The sequence below is a fragment of the Empidonax traillii genome, unplaced genomic scaffold, assembly GCF_003031625.1.
Source record: "Empidonax traillii isolate 1590-97213 ecotype Southwest subspecies unplaced genomic scaffold, ASM303162v1 scaffold119:size1479319, whole genome shotgun sequence".
Lineage (NCBI taxonomy): Eukaryota > Metazoa > Chordata > Aves > Passeriformes > Tyrannidae > Empidonax > Empidonax traillii.
This window is the reverse complement of record NW_020955312.1, coordinates 933640-951811: the sequence shown is the minus strand read 5'-3', so window position 1 is coordinate 951811 and position 18172 is coordinate 933640. Positions and strand designations below refer to the sequence as shown.

Genomic DNA, 18172 nt, shown 5'->3' with positions numbered 1-18172 from the left:
TTTCACCATCAGAATAACAGTTCTGATCAGCGGCCCATTAGAAAAACGTTGGTTTGTTCGTATTTTTTTTCTGAAGCTATGAAAAAGAATAATTAAAAATCTGACAGATAAGAAAATTATACTGAATTGAAGTTGAATTTTTTGCCCATAGGAACTTCACATTGTGCCTCAAGCAGTAATTTCTTAAAGGTGTAAGAGGAGTTCTGAAGTTAAGCTCTTTGAGTAAGTGCAGCCTCAGGCAGCATGGGGGCAGTTTTCCTTTTGAGATTTTGCAGTTCCCGTTCCTACCAGTTTGTGACACAATGCTATTTAATTTAAATGTTGGGCAAAGTTTTAGAACTCCAATTCCTCATGCAAGGTACCTAAACATTTATATTCAAGCACCTAGATAATAACATCCCAGTATTTCCAGGTTAAAATTAACCTTCCTGAAACTTTGGATTATAAATATGAGTCCCAATAAGTAAGTGAATTCTAAAACTAGTGGCCATGGTTGTTCAGTAAGTAAGGCACTCTTCCTTAGAGCTGCGGGTGACTTTTCAAATTCACATATAAATGCTCTGTCAGGAAAATTCTCACCTGCAGAACTAGTTCACAGTTGTGATTTCAGATGTTTTGCAGTAAAAATAACCTGAAGCCAACACACCTGTCTAGATACACAGATGATCCACAGGAAATCGAACAGACTTGAGCTGTAGGCATGCAAATGCAATTGTTTTGTTTCCTACAGACAGCATTATAATCAGATTAGTGGATGTACTAGTAGTATAAACAGATGTTAACTATCAGTTATTGTATTTACAGCTTTATTTACAGTCTTGCATTTATCCAAAATTAAAATCATTGTACAAAACCACTTTTTTAATATTAATATTAGTATTGTAGCTATTTTAATGCCTTTGATGCTGTCGCTTTTCAGTTTTGGAGAGAAAAGGTTTTGTTGGTGGTATTTTTGTTTGGTTTATCTAAAGAGGCATGTCCAGCAGTGACAAACCACCAGTAAACAAACATGCCTACTCTGTTGGGGGATGTGAATTAGGAGAGTCTTTATCAAGATAAATTCTTGAAATATACAATAAATATTTATCAGATTATATGATATAAATAAATGCTTCTTCTACATTCCTAGCGACTGTGTATCAGTGAGTTCTGTATTACAAGCTTTTCTATGTCCAATGACATGCAGATTTTAATTATAAATGTTTTAGTTATTGTGTAGTTACCAAAACCTGGTTTTCCTAAACTACTGACCAAGTTTAAAGCATTGCACTCATTTGGGTTTTCAGCATGTATTTTAAATTTCTGCGTTTCTTTACTATCTATATCATAATAGCTGACTTTGAGGGAAAATGTTTTATCTTCTGTTGTCTTACCTCCATTCAAGATAAGACCTTTGTATTTATACTGAAGTGGTTACATTAGATGAGGTAGTTTTGGCACTGAACAGGTAATTTTCTTCTTGATTTGGACTTATGGTGGATTTATTTTATGTATATTTCTCAGGTAATAGAAAAAGAAATAGTAACATTTTATTCTACATAGCACATATGATTGAACTCAGAAAGGGTCAGGGACCTTTAAAACTTCTGAATGAAATACTTAAGATATTTTAAAGAAAAGTGATCTCAGTCTGGTTTTATGTGTTGATTTAAAAAACAAAAAAAATCAACTTGCAAAGGTAAATTTGTTTATATACTCTTAATTGGTTTTCAAAACTCTGGAACAGTGTAAAGTATCCAAAGAAGCACTTTTTCTTTTTTTTGCATTACAGGAGTGAAAAACAGTTGGTGTGCTAGACAACTTAGTCTTTAATTTGAAAGAGAATTACCAATTTTATCATCTAGGATTTGGTAACTTTATCTGTTCTAACAGTTATACTGTGTGCCCTGCAGTCCTACTCTCCTGATTTTCCAAACCGGGAAGATTTTGAAGCACAGTGTTTCTCTCCTGCCTTGTGGGCTGAAATTTTCTTCTAAAAGAAAGCAAGATGCACATAGTGTGTGTAGGTTTTTGCTTTCCTTTCCTCTTTGCAGAAAAAGAAAAATTGATTAAAATGAGCTATAATTATTCTTACTTATGCTGTTGGAAGCTGAACCTCTATCTTGGAAAGTAGAAGAAAAACAGACATAGAAGTAGGAATAAAAAGATCACCAAACCCAGAAAATTCAGCTTAGGACACTTGTACTTTCTGTTTTTCATCAATGTCAATGCAAAAAAGACTGACAGCACTGCTTTTCAGGCACTTGATACATTAAAAAAGGCTAAAAAATAAGGAGACCAAGACAGCTCCTTGGGCTCAAGACAAAATGGTGTTTCTTCTTGGTTTCCACTGCACAAAGATGACTTCATAAGTACCACTGGCTTGTCCACCCTACGCAGGAGTTAGCCTTGGATTTCTGTCCTCTTGACCTCAGCAGGGATCTTTCTGTCCTTAACTGGTGGCTAATACTATGACTTTATTTCAGTTTCATGAGAATCCACAAGAGTAGATTTTTTTTGAAATTATTAAGGTGAAGATGTGTTTAGCATGTCACGAGATGTGGCAAAGGAGTGGTACAGGAAGAAACTGAAGTTCTGCGGTAGGCCTGAGTCAGTCTGTGGAGCAGCAGAAGAATCTGGAAAAAAAGATGAAAAATTATTAAGGCCACTTTGCTTTCAAAGACTGAGAAAGAATTAAAGTTTCTTAAATCTTAGCTGTCATTTGTTCCCAACAACATCTATGAAAATTTTTGGGATGGTGTTTCACCCTCTTTTACCTCTGTCTCAACATGGAACATTGTTGCACACTGCAGAAATACTCTCCCCCAGAAATATTCTGTTCCACTGCACATGTTGATCTGTTCACAGTGTGAGTCCACCCATTGCTTTGAAAGAGATAGGAAAAGAACTATGAACCATATAAATAAGGCTGTGTCATAATGCATAGGGTCTTAAATTAACATTGTAAAAGCAACTGTAAGTCTGGCATTTCCTAACTTATGAACATTTCTCTTTCCTCTTTATTATCCTTTTAAGGTAATTGTGTGTGATTATAAAGGCATTAACTAGATTCCTTTTTGCATCTTTCATTTATCTGGTAATCAGGAACATAATACTGAATCTATTTGTGTAATTGCGGCTGTTAAGAACCTTGGAAATCTAGGTAGGTGGAACCTGCCAACTAACTCATGGTTACTAAAGTCACTGACTCAGTTCATTAATGATTTAAGTGCCTCCTCATTAAAATAGTTTAACCAAAGATGTGTTTTCTGTCCTGTTTATTACTGCTGTCAGCTTTTATGTAGGAAATCTGCTTTTTGAAAGGCTTTATACAAACCACATTTCAAAGAAGTATTATGAAACCCAAAGTTCTTGACAAATATAGTGAAAATCAGTCTGAAGCTAGTAATGACTTCTTTATTTTCATACACACTTGAATTTTCATCAGTTCTGGAGAATTTTTCGTGAGTTAGGAAGAGATGACTATACAGTCATAATTCTTGCTAAGAAGAAAAATTAACATAGACACCAGTTTTGAGGTAGAGCCCATTAAATACATATACCTTTGAAAGAAGTGTTCAACCATTTTTGCTGGATCTATTTGTTTTAGTGCTTTTTATTTAACAGATTTGCCTTCTAAATATAATACCTGTATATTGAAAGCTGATATGGGTGTTTTTAAAGCCCTTTTTGATCAAATAATATCTAAAATTATTTTGTTTAGGAAAGACACCTAGGTGATAGCAGCAAATAAGTGAAAATCTGTCAGCAACATTATTGAAACTAAGAATGAGGTGACCATTTAATGTCTTGTGTTCAATTAATTTCTCAACAATAGAAATTAGGTTTTCAGTGCTACCCTGCTTGGAGGTGAAAAGAGATGCCATGTTACTCTTTCTAGGCTGGGGTCTGTGTCTCCAGCAGAGTTTCTCCAGACAGGCTGTAAGAGGCCCAGGCAGTATCACTGTGCCTGTGGGGTTCCCAGAGATGGAGATTGTGGTCTCAGTTCTGCATCAGGGACTCTTTTGCCTTACAACAGAGCCAGACGCTTGACACCCAGAGGTCCTGAGGTGTTGCCCAAAATTTGGGGCACAGGTCCTAAGGTCTTGTGCCACTGGGGCCAAGAATGTTAGTGTTTTAAAATTCTGCAATTTCAGGGCTGCCAGCCTTGTCAGTGCTAATAGGCTCCTTGTTGTGGTGCTCAGGGATGAGGCATGGGTTAGAGCCTGGCCTCCTAGGACTTCCAGTTGTAAAAATGGACTACAATGTAAAAATGACAAATCCTAGGGGCCATTCCGGATGCTGAGCATATTTGACTTAAATTGCTGTTAATTCTACTGACATTGTTGCTTTGGGGTTTTTACTTTTCTCGTAAGTTGAAAATGTGTCTCTGGTCTTTGATGTCATTATGGGGCTTTTCTCCTGAAAGGGTGTGAAATAGAAGGTTCAGCTGTGGTTGTTTCAGGCTTTGTCTGGTCTCTGGAGCAAGAGCATACCCAGCTCTGATGTGTGAGTGCACATCCTGGCTATTTCCCCATTTAGCAGTAGGCCAAGACCCACAAGCACATCAGCTGTATGAGGGCCCTGAATTTCACTGTACTGGAAATTGCTGCATGCTGACAGGGAGGAAAATGTGCTGCATCTCTACAGGTCCTCCAGATGAGGGGACCAAGGGGTGCCACATAGCACTGATAGCCTGAAGTTGAAAAATGAGCAGATGAATCTTACAGCTGCCACTTCCAGGAAGAAGAAACACCAACCACCAATATTTCTTTTCTTTAAGAAATGCATGAAGTAACTGGAAACTTCCTAATGTATAAGGAAATGAAGATTTGTTTAGCTTTTGCATTGAATTTATAAGTGACAAGCAGAATGTGATTCTTGATTGAAGTTTTTATGAGGGACTATTCAGGGAACTTCTCTTACTGCAACATCAAGGGCTGCTTTATCATTATGAAGTATAATAAATAATTTACAATGGCACTGCAATCTAATTGATGGCTGCCAATCTCTGGACACTGTTGAGGAGGGAAAGTGAGGGAAATATGGTACACACTTGGAAACAACAGAATTCAGCTTGAGCGAGAGATAAGAAGTAAAAGCATGGATAACTGTTAAAGGACATTTTGAGCAATGAAAAGATTAAATAAAGAGAAAATAGTGAAATATAAGAGTGCAGAAATTAGACACTCCTTGTTTATAGATACAGCACTGTGGAACCTACACTGTTGCAGTTGACTCAGTTACCAGCACAGTATATCATTATTAGCTATCTTGAGTGGCCCATGTCTATTTGGACCTGTCTGTTATCTGTGACAGTTTGTTGAAAAAAAAATCAGTTTATTTGCATACACAGTCTTGTTTTATTTCATTGATACTTAGAGTATTCTGCCCTATTCAAAGTACATGTGGAGTGAGTTGATCCTGGCTGGACTGGTGATACCCACCAAAGCTGCTCTATCTCTCCCCTCCACAACTGGACAGAGGAGAGAAAATATAGCAAGACGTTCATGAGTTGAGATAAAGACGGGACAGATAACTCACCAATTACTATCACGGACAAAATAGTCTGAACTTGGGCATAGTGATTGATTTTATTACTAACAAAATCAGAGAAGGATAACGAGAAGTAAAAACACCTTCCCCCTACTTCTCCCTCCTTCCCAGACCCTTCCCCTCCCCACCAGTGGCACAGGGAATGGGAGTTGTGTGTCAGTGCATCACATGCTGTTCCTGCCACTGCTCAGGGAAAAGAGTCCTTCCCCTGCTCCAGCATGGGGTCTCTTACAAAGGAGACAGCCCTCCATGAACTTCTCCATGTGAGTCCTTCCCATGGGCAACAGTTCTCCACATACTGCTCCAATGTAGGTCACTTTTTTCACGGGGTGCAGTCCTGCAGACACAGCCTGCTCCAGTGTGGGTCCCCCACAGGGTCACAAGTCCTGTGAGCAGGAGCATTGGCTCCTCTCTGCACAGGTCTGCAGGTCCCTGCCAGGAGCCTGCTCCAGTATGAGCTTCCACAGATTCACAGCCTCCTCTCAGGCATCCGTCCACTCTGGTGTGGGTCTCCTCCATGGGCTACAGGTGAATCTCTGCACCTCTGTGGTCCTCCATGGACAGCAAGGGGGCAGCTGCCTCACCATGGTCTTCACCATGGGCTACGGGGGAATCTCAGCTCCAGCGCTGGCACCACCTCCTCCCCCTCCTTCTTCACTGACCTTGGTGTCTGAAGAGTTGTTCCTCTCACATATTCTCACTCCTTTCTTCTCTGACTGCAATTGCATGCTCAAACACTTTAGAAAGTTACCATAAGTCATGTATTTGGGAGTTTTTCCAACAGCATTTTTCCCAACAGTATTTTTTCCATATACTTGTGGGGCTTTTTATGAGATATTGAGGTGGGAATATTGTAGATTGAAACAGACAAGCAAGGCGAAGAATTCTAATTCCTGCCTTTTTCCTGCTTTCGTATTTCTCATTCTTCTGGTTCTTAATTTTCTTCATCTTTCTTCATCTTTCTTCTTGTCCTTCATATTCCTTCTTTTCAGACCTGGAAGAGGGTTGTACAATGAATCAGTATTTCTGAAATACCATCCAAACTTCTCTTTTACATTAGGTTCTAACCTACATCACATTACCTGGGTCTACATTACACCTGTGGTGTTTCCTAAAATGTGATACTTTCACATGAACAACTTACAGTACCTTTTAATGTGATACTTCTGTATGAATGACTTACAGTGCCTACCGAGGGATTCAATTACTGACAGTGTGTGACTTCATTTAGCCTTTTCCTTCTGGTCAAATTTTGCTTCCTGCAGAAACGTGTCTGAATGCCCTAAGCCCTTCTGAGGACAAAGGGTTCTGGCAAGGCCTGAAAGACTTTATTCCAATTATCTTAATGGCTAGTTAATATAATACATATTATGACAGACTGAGGCTAAGTATCTAATTGATTGTAAACTATATTCTGTGAACACCATTTTAATTTCTGCATTCCCTGTAATACTCATTTTTGCAATACAATGTCCATCCTTTCTCAAGACAGGCAGATAATGGGGGTGGAAAAATACAGGACTGCCTGTTTGAGAGTTATGTTCTCAGATCAAAGAATTAAGTAACTCTTTAGAGGTCTCAGTGGGAATACTACCAAGAATCATAAAGAATAAATGAGTGTACTGAGAAGCTGATGTGTAGATGTGGTAGGTGTTGGAATCTGAACCTTTGTAAACCTAAAAAGATGATTATGTTTAGTAAGGAAGAAAGGGTGTTCTTTCACTTTTTCCTTACCTCTGGGTCAAACAAAGGGAAAACAACTTTTTAGCCTAAAGATGTAAATCAGAACTAGAGTTAAAGTCAGGAAGGGAGTGACTAGGATGAACAAATTTCGTAAGATTTCTGAAATCTACTCCCTGTTGCTAGATAAGAGGAAAAGGATGTTCGGTCAGACTAAGGATGTCAAATTCAAGTTAGCTGATCACTTAAAGACTTCAGTTTATGACCCTCAGGATATCCCTTTTTCCCTTCGCGGTATAGATCCCAATCTGACCTACTGTGATACCTCATAGCCACATACATTTTGCCTATCTTCCCCTACTTGTTGAAGCTGGACCCCCTCCAACATTCACAATCCCTTCCTAATCCCTTCCTGCCCATGAATTCTTATTATTTATTAATTCAGTGCTTATTGTTTATGAAGAGCATGTATTCTTCTGGCTTTTTCCAAGACACTTTCAAAAGGAAGCTCAGTATACTGTTAGCCATGAAGGTTACATCTGGTTCTGCAAAATAAAATAGGGTTAGGGATCTGGCTTGACCTGCTCTGTGCTGCTTTATACTGTATATTTATGGTATCATGGCACCACATGGCGACTTGTGCAAGTTAGCACTTTCCAAGAGAAGGACTATCAAAATTTGAGGAATAACATTCACCAGGCACTCTTTCAAGCAGGGAATGTGAACAGGACAGCACCAGCTTTAGTTTTCTCAACACAATACAGTATTCCTACACAATCCCAAGAGGGTTTGCCATACCCAAAGCTATGCAATGCCTACACTGTGTTTTGTCTTCTTAGGTTGAAGCACAACCTTTACATTAATTCACTCATTCAGACATTAACCCCTCCTCCCCCTAAATGCCATATGTGTCTTAGGGCGGTGAGGTGATCACATAAGACTAAGTGGTAATGGACTACACAGTGTGGACAAAACCAACCTACGCCACTTAGCCTTTCTGCCACAGCGTGGTTCATAGCTCTGTATATTTAACAATATGAAAGTAGCCCCAGGGGTTGAGAAACAATGTGTTTCTCTAAGATGCAGTCAGCCATCAGCACAAAGGTAACATCTGGCAAGAAGTTATGCACATCTTAATTGGCCAGCTGTTCTTCTGATTGATTCATTGCTTTCCAGGAAGCACTGGAAACACTCCATGCTCAAGTTGGCCCTACAGAATACCCAGCCCCTGGGCTGCTTTTGCTGGCTGAGTGGTGTATTGTGCAAACCCACGTGGGAGATCCCTGTGCAAAGCCTGTGATGCTGAGGGCCATGTCACTCCTGAAATGGTTAACCAACAATCAATTTTCTGTCATGGATAAAGGGATCCTGGTGGGGATTCAGCCAAGCATCTGGGGCCATGTGCAACTACAGAGTTGCCCGTCATATGACCTGAGTTGTTGTAATGTACAGTCAGACTGCACAAAACCCAGGGATAGGTTGGTGACTAACATCACTGCCAGGTACCAGAGGCCCAGAAACACAAAGAAAATGGCAGCACTCTGGTCATGATAGGCTTACTTTTGACCAGGGTGCAAGATGGGCTTGATCTATGATCCTTGAATTTTCATTAAGTTATAGGGTATACTGATAAATGTGTATTTCATCTAGAAAAAGATAAAATGTCTTCTTCTGAATTTCATTTTATTGTTTTGCAATAACCAGGATGTACTTTGTATGAATTGGAAGCAACAGCTGCACATAAATGTTTATCATCATAATATTTTATGATTTGCAAAGACAGGCAGGGTGCTGTCTCTCTATTCTGCTCGATCTACAAATGACGTAATAATTAAATGATAATTAATCTTAGTGTATTTCAAAGGTAGCACAGAAGGCATGAATTCACCCTTTACAAAGATGAAGCTGTGAAGATGAATCTTAGATCTCATCATTAAATTGTTGGAGAAAGTAGTATAACATATTGCTAATAATGTTAGTTTATTAGTTTTATTTTTAAGATTATAAGCTCCTGGAAAAAAAATTGTCAACAGCACTGAATGCAGAAAGAGCACTAGTTCATTTTTTCAAAAATGTATTAACAATTATACTCTGGAAATCCTTTAGGAGGGGACAGAGGATGAGATATGGAATTTTATTGTGCAATTTCTGCGGAGTAAGCAGCAGAATCTGTAGAAGGAATGACTAGGGATTACAGCTGCTTTAACAGAAGAAATTAATGGCAAGGTCAGAAATTTCTTTGGAGTGATCTTGTTTATTTGCAGGGTTTTGACACTTCAGCTTGTGCTGTCTGGCGTGTTCATCTAATGACCTTTTGGAAATACCAAACAAAAGCTGGGAAAAGTTGTAGGTTTCTGCAAATCAGAGCTTTGGTGTTTAAAAAAAAAAAATTAAACCTTTGGTTTGGGGTCAATGCAATTATTTGCACCTTTTGAGATGTTTCCATTTATTGCTTCAGGCTTCTGGGGATGAAATAACAGCATTTGATTCTAAGTGTTACTAAATGATATAAAGAGAGGATAAGTACAGATATATTTTCCCTCTGTAGCAGTAGAAATTGGCAAGGCTAGAAATCTTTGAAGGAAGAATAACATCACACATATTTTGTATCTACTCAGTATCAAACTCTAGGCTATGTTTTCAGGAATCTTATATAGAAAGCACACTTTTAATTTTCATATTTCAGTAAGTAACCACAATAAGCTGAAAGATACCCTGATCTTACTGTATTGTCTGTTTTCCTCAGTTTTTCCTGACAGCACTTAAAAATCACAATATCACTCTTTCCTTTTTTTTCTTCCTATATTTGCCAATATTTTTGTCTGCATTCACCAATATTTTTAGCAGAAGATTGATTTTTCAGGCTTTTCTTAGTTTGTTTTTCAGTGGATCTTGAAATACAGTTCTCCTTTTTTAAAATTTAATACTGCTAATCTGCTTACTAAAGCATTAACAACTGGAATAAGGTCAAAAAAACAAGTGCATCTTTTCATGTATACTTGCACATCAGCTGAGATTTGTTTTTTACATGAGGCTTTTACTCATTTTTAAAGTATATCCAGTCTGTTGACAAAAGAGCTTTATTTAAATGAGCTATGTAATCTTTACCAGCAGTCTGTGGAGCAGATTTGACAATAAAGAAATATCTCATTACCTAGGAGCTTTGTATATTGTACAGGTATAACTTGGTAGTTGAATAGTATAAAAAGATAAATATTAACTGGATTTTGCTAATAAATCTGCCATTCTCACAGTGCCAAAATCTGTAGAGTTGTTGTAATTGCTGTTGTTTGAGTTGTAACAATGAATGGAACTGATAAGGCTTATATCATTTACATAGAACTTAGCATTCACAGTGCACTGTTGAATTAATATGACACACACATCGGATCCTTTGATATAAGATTAACATCACTGAAAACAGAGAAAGTGTAGATTTAAAAGTGACATATTAGCCTCTGTTCAACATGTAACAGTAATCTCCTCAGGTCTGAAAATCATAGTAGGCTACCACTCATAGAAGTGACTAGTAGTTAAAGCTTGTTCTTTTGGTTGCATTTTGGTTTGCTACACCTTGTAATAAACTGATGTCTCAAGAGGAACTACTACAGAATTACAAAATAATGTTATGTTTAATCCAAAAGGTCAGTTATATAAGTGTCAATCAAGAGTGGTGTTGAAAGAGTCACAGTGCCTGAAGGAATGGAAAATAGTTGCGTTTTAATAAAACAATTTGAAATAATCTTAGTTTCCTGCACTGTCAATACCATAAAATAACTATGTGTTTAACTGCTTAACATAGCAGTCAGACGCCTAAAGGTCTATCCCTGGATACATTATTGTCAACAACACACCCTTCTTCATGGCACACTATGATTTCAAGTCTCTCTGCTGCCTTTGGTTGAATCTGTCGTTGCTTATCACCTCTAGAAATTGAAGATTTAAATCAGATTAAAAAAAAAAACCCAAACCAAACCCAAACAAAACAAAAAAACTTTAAAAATCCCAATCAACCAACAAAAAACCCAAACAAACAAAAAAAACCCACAGAAAAACCCCAAAGCCCAAAATTGCCAGTTACCTCTGGAAAGCTGAATTTAAATTATTTGATTAACATGCCAGGGGTACGATGGGGCGGAGATATCAGGAGGTCATTCAAGATACGCAGGATCTCATTCAAGATCCTAGATATTAAAGTATGCTTTGTCTTCCTGTCTATGCCTTCTTCACAGAGAGAACCTGATTCATGCTCGGTATATGACTGCAGATGAACATAAGCTTTACAAGAGTTTTTGAGAATTGATGATGTACTATTTTATGACAGTACTTACTATGACTATCTCTAGCTCATTCATGTTCACCTGAGCTGAATCCAGCCTTTTGTTTACTAAGATTTCTGCTCTATGTCATACATTGTGCATGACATTCCATTGTAGATGATTTCTCTTGCAGGAGGGATGAGAAAGATGATTTTTTTTTTTTTTTTTGCTCAATAATCTTATGAGTTTTGTTTAAATATTTCATCCAGAGCTCCATTTCTCTATAATAATGGCCATTCCTTTCTGTTTTAACATTATTAGTGGCTGGATTGCTGTGTGTATTGCTGATGTCTCAATTGGTTATTATTAATGTTAAATGGCTCAGGTTCATAACATTTCATCAAAATATGGTATTGATGGTGGGCTGAGTCTAGTGAGACTTCTGGGAAATGCTCTGCCCATCTGTTTCTCTCATCTGCCTCAGCTACGTATATTTTTCCATTCTTTCTGTTGCTTAGTCCGTTTCTTCATTTTAATATCCACAAATGGTTTTAATCACTTGGTAAACATCTCTTTGTACCTACTGTGACTACAATGTCTTCTTCAGCTACTCATTCTTTAAAGTGTTTCAATTTGAATTTGCTTGGATTTTTTTCAGTATGGAATCACCTTTTCTTCAGAGCAGTTATGGCTCAAAGTCTCTGTAATCAGAGAAATTTCCATTCCCTGAGCCATGTGGCTGAGTTTGCTTCCTACTTTTCAGGTTATTTATGAAGGAAACTTCAGGAAAGTTAAAGGAAATTTCAGTTTGTTCTTGATTAAAAACTCACAAAATGATTTTTTTTCTGCTAAAACATTATTTCACTGGCAAATGATATTCCATTCTATGGTCTAGGTTTAAATCTTCTTGTTTGATGTTAGTGTAACCTAGCATAGAAAAGCCTAGAGTAGACTCTGACAGTTAAAACTACATCAGTTTTCATTAACAATTGGATTTCTTAACCACAAGCTGGCATCCTTAACACAGACTTCACAGTTTGATCCAAATAAACCATTTCTCTGTCTTTGCTGAGCACCAATAGATGGATATTCATGGTGGTACACAGATAGACACGTTGCTACCAGTGATGAATTTCAACCTGAACCAAAATAAAAGACATTATAGAGAAAAATCAATTTTCAATAATCAACTGTATTCCTGATCTTATGTATGCCAAACCACTCTTTGAAGATGATTTTTGTATATGGTTGTGTTAGATAACCATAACCATTCTTACTTACTCTTACTATAGGACCACTGAGAGAAAGTTTAGAGAGGACAATACTTAAAAAAAAATTTGGTTGATAAAAATGGCAACATTTACTAAGTGCTATATGCATTCAGCAGTTTTCCAAAGACCTACAGTTTTCACCAGAATATTTTTATGAAAAAGTTATATCACATACAAAAATACTGTCCCCTTTGAAGTGTGAGTTCTCTTTGCATGCTGCATCTAGTAAAGGAAATACCAGTATAATTTTGTAACAGGAGTAGAATAATGTATTTTGCCCAAAATACCTCAGAAAAAAAAAAAGCAAACTGCTTGGGCTATCCAAACAAATTCAGCCTGAAGAAAACACCTGCCATGCCCATTTTTAGATCTAATACTTAAAGTTTGACAAAATTTAAGGAGAATCTTCTTTTGACAAAATCAGAACAATAGTTTTGCCTTTATTAATATCTACTATCTTCTATGCAATTCAAAATCTTGCCATTTTAACGGACCAGAAACTTTAGATGTAAGTATGTACTCCAAATGCAGAATATGTGAGGGGAAGAGGAGGGGCAGGCACTGATCTCTTTTCTGTTGTGACCAGTGACAGGACCTAAGGAAACAGCCTGAAGTTGTGTCAGAGGAAGTTTAGGTTGGATATTAGAAATGCCACTGAAACAATGGATAGACCTCAGCTTCAAATATGTTTTTAGTCCAGTTTGATCCCTCAAATAAGGAATTACAGGTTAGGATATTGGATTGATTTCAATCACATTACTGCAAGTTAGGTGCGAATTGAATGAAGTATCTAGATGCATCATAACAAAAAACTAAAAGCTGAGAACAGAATAAGATACCCCGAATTATACGGTTCCTTTCTAGTTAGATAGTAATATCAGCTAGTTCACACCTCTTTTTCCCAAATTTATGCTGATATTTTTGATGATATAGTGCCACATATAAAGAAGGAATTAAATTACCCCGGAGTCATATGTTCCCCTCTGCTGTGATTCACATAGAGGAGCTACAACATAAGGGAAATGAGAGTGAAGCCTCAAAGCAGAACAATGATGAGGACAACTCCTTGAGAACATCATTGGTCCTCTCCAGCAGTTTCCAAAGGTGTCTCCCCAGAAAGCCATTTTTTTACTGCTTCTTTGTTTGCAGAATGGGGACTAGGACAAGACACTTGCTGCAAAAATTGTCCCCTACCATCAGCCTATATCAGCTACAACCAAGGTAGATTCAAGGACAACAGAAACAAGGATCCCAGGCTTTCCTTTACTTTTGTATCCCCAAAATCTGGAGCTTGCTTGTCTTTCCATTTCCTTTTTCCTCCAGTCCTTCTACCACAGCAAGGTAAACATCAAAACCAAAGTGAGTCTCATATAAATATTTGACTACTTTTCATATTCCTACACTGAAGATGGATGCTGGTACCTTCTCTGCCAGCATTTGGCTTGATGTGTTTAGAATATTTAGGAAACAGCTTGTTTCTCAAATAGTGAAAAAAAAGCACTGACAAAAAAGGAGTTAGCAACCATGTCATGTGTTTAACTCATGCATGCCATGACTTCTTAAGTCTCTACAGTTGACAAAAAAATGTAAAAGATAAGGAAAAGCTAATAACTATATGTCTGTTATATGACTGAGAAGAGGATCTGCAGGATCAGTAGAGACAAGGAGATCATGGCAAAACGTATGAAATCTGTTTTGGGGCTAGACATTACTTGAGATTTTTCTTTTTTAAATCATTGCCTCAGCTAAGGGTCTGCTGTTGACTCAGGAATTCGCTTGGTCCCTCCTAGGTTCGTGTGCCCATCGTTTTATTCTAAGATTGCAGGCAACATTATTTGATACCTTCTCATAGATCTGTATTTCTGACCGTATGCATAAATGTAATTTATGTTGCAATTAACATTGTAAAGATAATAAATATTTGGTTTAGACTTCGTTATGTTAGGCACGATAAAGTGTTTTTACAATATGAGATGCATTTTGAAATATGAAACTAACAATAGTATCAGCTTTCATGAATGTGTAATTTTGAAATGAAAAACATTAACAAAGGTTGTATTGGACACCAGCCACTATAAACTGTCAGTTTCTCAATAAGTATGGCAATTTTCAAATAGCCAAATCTCAAAACTTTCAGACTTCTTTGATTCTCTCAAGACAAGAAATTCGATTGCCACTCAACTGAATAACCACCAATCCCTTTTGCTGTTCACCAGCAAATCTTTTCATATGCTCACCCAGCCACCATTTTCCTTATCACAAAAACATATCTTGCAATTATTTTAGCTTTTTACAAAAATCAGCATTTTGATAATACAAAAATAGTTTTCTACTTAGTTTGTTTTTCTAGGGCTGAAGAAGGTTGTTTTACTAAAATGTCCTAAGTTGTTATGCTTTGCCCCTCTCACACCTGAATTCTTTTTCAGACCTCAGAATACTATCAAAAAAGTGATATTTGAAAATAGTTGAATTAACAGCAGGCAACCAGGAAGAGACAGATTTCACGAAACAAAATAATTCTTAAAATAGGAGGAAAGGAGCTCTGGTACTTAGAAAAGGTTCTTCACACTGGAAAATATAATATTTGGGTTGATAATTTTTTATTTTTCCACTGAGTTTTTCTACCCTCCCTCATGTTATTTTTAATATACATTAACAGAACACAAAATATTATGTACAAAGATCTGTTTTAATATTTTACAAACTCATTTACAAAGATGCAGCATACTCACAGCTTCCATGGAATCTAATGGGACTTGTGGAAACCCAGTATCTCCAAAAATCAGGCCATTAATTTTGAAAATGTGCATTAATTATTCTCTAGACTGTAATAGCTCACTTGATATTACTATAATCTACATTCTTTTGAAAAAGTGTATTTTTAAGCTGGTACACTGCGCTTGCTCCTAAAGAGCAGTCATATCTTATCATGTAAAAGCTTCTTTATAACTGATCCAATTATTGACCTGTGGCATTGACCTTAATGAAATGTAATATTTCCAAAGGAACGGTACAATCCATTGTGTTAATCTGGTTGACAGATATACTCTTGAAAGCTTCATGCTAACAATTGCTGCAGAATTTATCGAAATAATTAACTTCATGAAACACAAACCCGTGTATTTCCACTAAGCAGTGAATTAGGTAGTTTAAATTTCCATTTTCTGCACTACAACTAGACTAGAGTATGCAGTAGTATTTGTAGAATTTGCCAAAAAACACCGCTCTTTTCAAAAATATTCTGCATTGGTAGACTTTCAGATCCCTTTAAACATCTTCCTTCTAGACCAAGACCTGCCACACTGTGTTTGTGATTTCCAAATACTTGCAGATTAAGGAAAAACTGATATTAGTCTTAACCACGGATTCTAACAATAATTACTGTTAGCAAATAGCAAAAGCCTATCAGGTAAGTACTCCCACTTGGAATAATTTCAGTTAGGATCCTTTGCAGTGAATGCAATTTCTAGGATAAATGTTATCTTTTCTGTATGCCTATATAAAATCCTTTTTTTAAGTAGTGTCACTCTCAGCTACCACATTTGATGCAATTTAGTGCTGTTAGATGCTTTCTTGTCATGTGGTTATAGCTGGGTAGATTAATAGGAACTTCTATATGGAAATTTCTTTCCTGTTATTGTTCTCCCTGAGCAGTTGATGGCTAAGTTAATTCTCTTTAGTTTTGTCATGCACTAAAGCACACATTGCCAAGCTATGATAAGCTTTACACTGGGAAAAAAAAGCCCTTGTGTCCATCAAAGTCTTAAACTTGCATTTTAAACTTTGGCCTGACCTGATGTGCCATTTAAAAAGCTTCAAAAGATTATTTTTTTAAGAAAGGTTCAATATGTCCCGAGGCTATCGGTTTTGAGTTAAACTGGGTGAAGTAGAAATATTTTACTCGTCAGCTTTGCAGTCACAGAGTTTGCCTCAGCTAGAACAAAACTGCTGAGGCATTTAGAGAAAATTAACCCCCCATCCTGGCAGCCAGATGTGACTGGTTTCTGATGAATGCACATGAGTGGGCTGAAAAACCAAGAGACTGTGAAATTCCTGTCAGGTCCGTACAGCGCAGAATGGGCTATTGACTGCTTTCTATATTTCCCTCCATCATTCTTCTTGAACACTGCCATTAATTTCCTCTCCTGCTCTGACTTGGGAATTTAATTTTTTTCCTGTTTGTTTTTTTCCCCCCTCCTTCCTCCCCCCACTTTCTTGCCTTTTCCCACTACCCCGACCCCCCCACTGCTGTTGCCATGGCCATTGGTGTTGGCGTTGCCGCTGTTGGCGCTGCCGTTGGCGTTGCTGTCCCAGCTGCAGGCGCTACAGAGGCGGTGGAGCAGGGACTCACTGGCTGCGTGGTGGAGCCGGAGCGGCCTCTCCAGCCAGGCTGGGCTGGCGAGGATCCAGGCAACCTCTCAGGAGAACGCTCAGAAAATATTAGCTGTGCAGGTAGGTGATTGCAGGGAAGTCGGAAAGATCATTCTGATCTAGATTGAAAAGCAAATGATGGGTAGTGTGATGAAGCATTAAAACCATATCCCATCAGAGTTTTATAAATTTTTAACCTCTTTAATAAACTGGAATTGCATGAAGGATGAATTCAGTAAGTTAGCACATATACCATGCATAGATTGAAAAAAAGAGGGGGAGATTAGATTTATTTCTCTCAAACCTTTGAGAAGATTATTATAAATACATTGAATATAAATATTTGAAACACAAAGTGGCATTGCTGTTGCTGCTCAGTTGTTTTAGAAGATATTATTGTGTCCTGTTTTGTGCAAATATTATTTCCGTGGTAAACAATGTTGTCATTTTCACTGTATTTGTATTTAATTTCTTTAGAAGGAGGCTATTTTTTAGAAGTATTATACCTTCCTAACTCAGTTATATGGTGATTTTCCCCTATTTGTAAAAGAGCAACATTATGGGGATATGAGATTTTAAAATGGTTTCCAACGATGTCTGGTTTCTCATTTTATGTCTTGTTCCTCAGATAAATATATTTACTAGGGAAAATAAGTACTACGCTCTAGAGTTAGAATGTTCCTGTTCTTTTTGTCTCGTGCTATGGTATCTTATTTATATTTCTGTAAAGCCACTCCTTTCAATCTCTTCCCATAGTTAATGGCCATAACCAGATGGTGTTCTTGAAGGGTTTTTAAAAGACTTAAGTGAAATATTTCTTCAGACTTACTCCTTGCAAAAGAAGTTATATTGCTGATGTAGCTGTAGTGCAGCATACTCTTGCAAACTTTGCTGTCTAATTTGTAACAGTCAAGATTTGTTGTATGATTCTGGAAACAATTTATTACATTTTAATATTATGTACTTATATTTTGCAGTTAATATCTGATGCATTAAAGTAAAATCTAACACGAATAATTTCTAGAATATCATTAACTTGCATCAGCATATGATGTC

General features: G+C 37.2%; 1 protein-coding gene across 1 annotated transcript in view; it reads left to right on the top strand.

Moving 5' to 3' along the window:
• Positions 1-18172, top strand: part of CCDC178 (coiled-coil domain containing 178) — a 182995-nt gene that overhangs the window by 148731 nt on the left and 16092 nt on the right. Inside the window, 1 exon segment of the mRNA XM_027883171.1 lies at positions 17066-17197. Within this exon segment, the coding sequence (XP_027738972.1) occupies positions 17066-17197 (132 nt within the window).